Source organism: Frankliniella occidentalis, unplaced genomic scaffold, assembly GCF_000697945.3.
Source record: "Frankliniella occidentalis isolate FOCC.00 unplaced genomic scaffold, Focc_3.1 Scaffold349, whole genome shotgun sequence".
NCBI classification, from domain to species: Eukaryota; Metazoa; Arthropoda; class Insecta; order Thysanoptera; family Thripidae; genus Frankliniella; species Frankliniella occidentalis.
Window position 1 is genome coordinate 142,743 of NW_026267472.1, and position 3,620 is coordinate 146,362.

The 3,620-nt window shown below is 41.6% G+C and overlaps 1 protein-coding gene across 2 annotated transcripts in view; it reads right to left on the bottom strand.

Annotated features, from left to right (window-relative positions):
* Window positions 1-456: 456 nt before the first annotated feature.
* LOC113214271 (probable cytochrome P450 6a13) overlaps window positions 457-3,620 on the bottom strand; it is a 17,360-nt gene continuing 14,196 nt past the window's right edge. For both annotated transcript variants that reach the window (XM_052274195.1, XM_052274194.1), the window contains exons 8-11: window positions 3,297-3,560; window positions 2,175-2,266; window positions 871-1,060; window positions 457-700 (exon numbers count right to left, since the gene is read on the bottom strand). In XM_052274195.1, the coding sequence (XP_052130155.1) occupies window positions 525-700; window positions 871-1,060; window positions 2,175-2,266; window positions 3,297-3,560 (722 nt within the window). In that variant the 3' untranslated portion in view covers window positions 457-524. The remainder of the gene's footprint in view (window positions 701-870; window positions 1,061-2,174; window positions 2,267-3,296; window positions 3,561-3,620) is intronic.

Here is a 3,620-nt window from a genome sequence, read left to right on the forward strand (position 1 = left end):
CATGCCCATGTGTTTAGTTTAGTAGTAGTTTAGTGCAGTGACGTCATCATTGCCTGACCTCCCACAGTGTGGCCACACTGAATCAATCAGCCAATCCGCCCAAAAGTGAATTTCAATCCGCCATAAAGGTACTATTGGGCGGATTTGAGGCAAATTTGGACGAATTTGTAGTGCTTCTTGAGAGAAGAGAGTGTTTCCATTTTAGTGACGTTGCATGCAATGTTGTAGTATTTATTATGAAATAATTATGAAATTGCTATGGTTCAGTAAAAACTGTATCTTCACGTCTACGTATGTGACACTGTATGTGTAATCATAATTCTATTCTTATGGTAAGAATACTATTTTGTGATTTGTGTGTGCGTCCTACTCGTTTACCTTCGCCCCTCTGCGTGGCGATGCCTTCGGTAAATTTAAATTTAAGGGAGGAGAAAGGTAAATAAAATCACGAGTACCTTCTTCTAAAATAGTTTATTCAAAGGTCATCCCATCTCGAAACGAAAAAGGACGTGCTGTGAGTCAATTTACAAATTGCGGAGCCTTAACCTTAGGTAGCATTCGTTGCGTAGAGCGAGCACAATGCCCCTGCCAGCTAAGAACGGAGGTGGTATAGGTGGAGATTTAGAGCACAATTCAACTTCAAATGTCGAACAAATGGCGACAAGGCCCACCTTCACTTGCTGCAGAGCGTAGCGGCGAGCTGCAAACATGGACGTTATCGTACATATTAAGTTACCCAGAAAATTTCTGGTTCTACCAGACTATGTTCCCAATAGTTCCAGTGGTTATAAACAAACAGACAGACGCGAAACTTTTTGACCATTGGAGTAATAAGCATCGCCATCGCCCCCCCCCCCCCCCCTTACTTACCTACGCAGTGCCTGCGACCTATGCCGAAGGGCATATACGCCTTCTGGTTATTGTTTGAAGGAGTGCATCCACCGTCCTGCTGATGTCGAAACCGGTCTGGATCGAAACGTTCTGGGTCAGAGAACCAACGCCGGTCGTGATGTAGGGCGTACACTGGAACTACGAAGCGTTCACCCTCCTCAATGATGACCTGCATCAGAAAAGTGGACAAATGAGCTATTAATTCAGATTTGCAATTTTGTTGACCAGACAAAAATTAACCAACACACTAGTTCTCGGGTATTCCGTACAGAAATACGACTGCAGATCGGACATTTCCAAACGACCCATTACAAGAGGGCGGGGGTCCCTTCGATGCGAGCGCGCACCCTACAGCGATCTTAATGCATGCAGCGTACCACAGTGATTCCAAAGTAACCGCTTAACCGCGACGAAAAGCGTAGAATTCTGTTCGCCCAGGTAAATAGGGTTGTATATGGCTGTATATGATTTGTAAATGATCATATACAGCGATATATGCTTTATATATGACGACATATATGTCTACAGGGTTGTATACATGGTCATATATGATCATATATGCTTGTATATGGGCTTAGATATCACCGTATATGTTACAATATTAAGCCATATATGGTCATATAAGCATATATGCTAATATACTACCATAAACCATATATGGCTGCATATCGAAACATATATGGTGATATATGAACCCATGACTGAGGTATTGACAACTTGCCTCTAGTATTTAAAGTGTCGTTCCTTTACAAAACCAAAGTTTCCAGAACTTATTTTTTGTTTCATTTGTTAAAAAAAGAACCTACATACATATTGATTTCCTAGTTTTCATCACCTGAATCGTTTCGACTCATGAAAATAACCAGAAACAACACGTTTAAAACTTGGGGGTTAACTGTGATGTAAGGCCTTAACCTTACTTCGTGGTAACAACGTCGTTTAACTACTGAAAAGTTTAACTTTTTTGACAATATCGAACCCTGAAAACCTATCTCAAAGACGAAACTTTGGAAATTATAAAAATGAACGTTTTTGACTAACAATTATTACCTGAAAATGCAGGTTTTTATTTTTACAATCACCCTACCTACCACTTCGCCTCAGAAAATTTTCCGATAGTTCCATTTCATTTCCGAGCGAATTGAAATTAAAAGCAATCTGATCGGCAGAGGGCTGTCACTGTCGCCCCACTACCGAGTACCAAACCACGGCCCATTCAATCAAAACTTTCTGTTCTGATTTTGTGCCCATCAAAACATGGCTTCAAATCAACATTCACTTACCGTTGTTCGTGAATCACCGAACTCCGATGCAAAACATGGCTTAGATGACCGTCGAACGAGCGATGCATTTGGTGGATACTTTCGGAGGGTTTCTAGTGCATCCAAAAAAAGAGGAGAAATTAATAATTATGTGCCTGATATGTGAAGCGACAGAACTTAAGGCCAACCAACCGGAGTTACCAAAAGGGACCGGTAACGAAACGATTTGTAATTTTAGTTTTTCAACAATATCTCGTACTCTGTTTGAAATCAACACCTCAGAGGGAAAACCGTTCATCTGTTCCAGCCATTCCGACAGCCGCTCACCTTTTCTGGCCGTTTCGGCAATGCAACTTTTTTGGACATTTGCTCAAAAGCCGGGGGTAAAGCTAATAGTGTGTCAAGAGATCCTATATATTTCATCCAAGATGTTTTGAGTTGAACAAAATTTTTCATAGGCCTACTGGATTTTGAGAAAATACCGTCGTACTGATTTTTTTGTCAGTTAAAACGTAAGAATTCTCTACAGCTGGAATTAATGATCAATTTGTCATTTCGTATAGTTTCGTTTAATATATACTACACCGTAATTCGAAGTGAGATACTTTTCACACATTTTCGTGAGATAAAATTTCGTGTGTGATACCCAAGACTTATCACTCTTGGGGAAGTGATGAATTTTTACCACAAATTTTGAGTGATACTTATTGCAAAATAATGCAATGATTCTATATTTATCTCAAAACGGTGTGACGGCGTATCGCACAAAATGATGGTGTCTCAAAGTATCGCTCAAACTAAGGGGGCAATAACTCCATTTATATGTGGAATGTGTCCATATCATTCTCGAAATACTTGATTCCCAGTGATTAACATACTCTTTTATTCATCACTTAGGTTTTCTAGTGGTTGAAAACGCTTATTTCGACTATATTGTAGCAGTTCTACTAGTTTCCTGCTTAGTTGAAGCGATTTCTGTTGATTCGGATTTATTCATTCATGATTCTGAGGCAAGTGTACACATAACTCCGTGAGTTATTGGCCCCCAAAAATACCGAATCGTTTCGTTACCGGTCCTACACCCGATCCGCCTCTCGCTGAGCTGCGTAATGCAGTGATGGTTATTAGCTGTGTCGTCCTTACCCTTAATGACACAATCTAGATATTCCATGTGTGCCAAGGCGTCAGCTGTCACTTGCAGGTCATCCGTGTTGTCCTCATCGTCAGCAACTTCTTGCTGCAGAAGTCTGATCGTGTCCAGCTCCTGTTGCAAACGCCGCTGCACGTTCGGGTTGTGCGCCAGTTCAAGCAGAGCAAACGTGATCGTGGGCGCGGTTGCTTCGAATCCAGCCCGGAAAGATGCAAACATTTGCGGTGCTTCCACAGAACGCATCAGTGCAGGACACCCTGCAGCACACAAAGTGGAAGGTGAAATCGTGGACGTCGGGCTGCCAGAGGAAAGAAGTG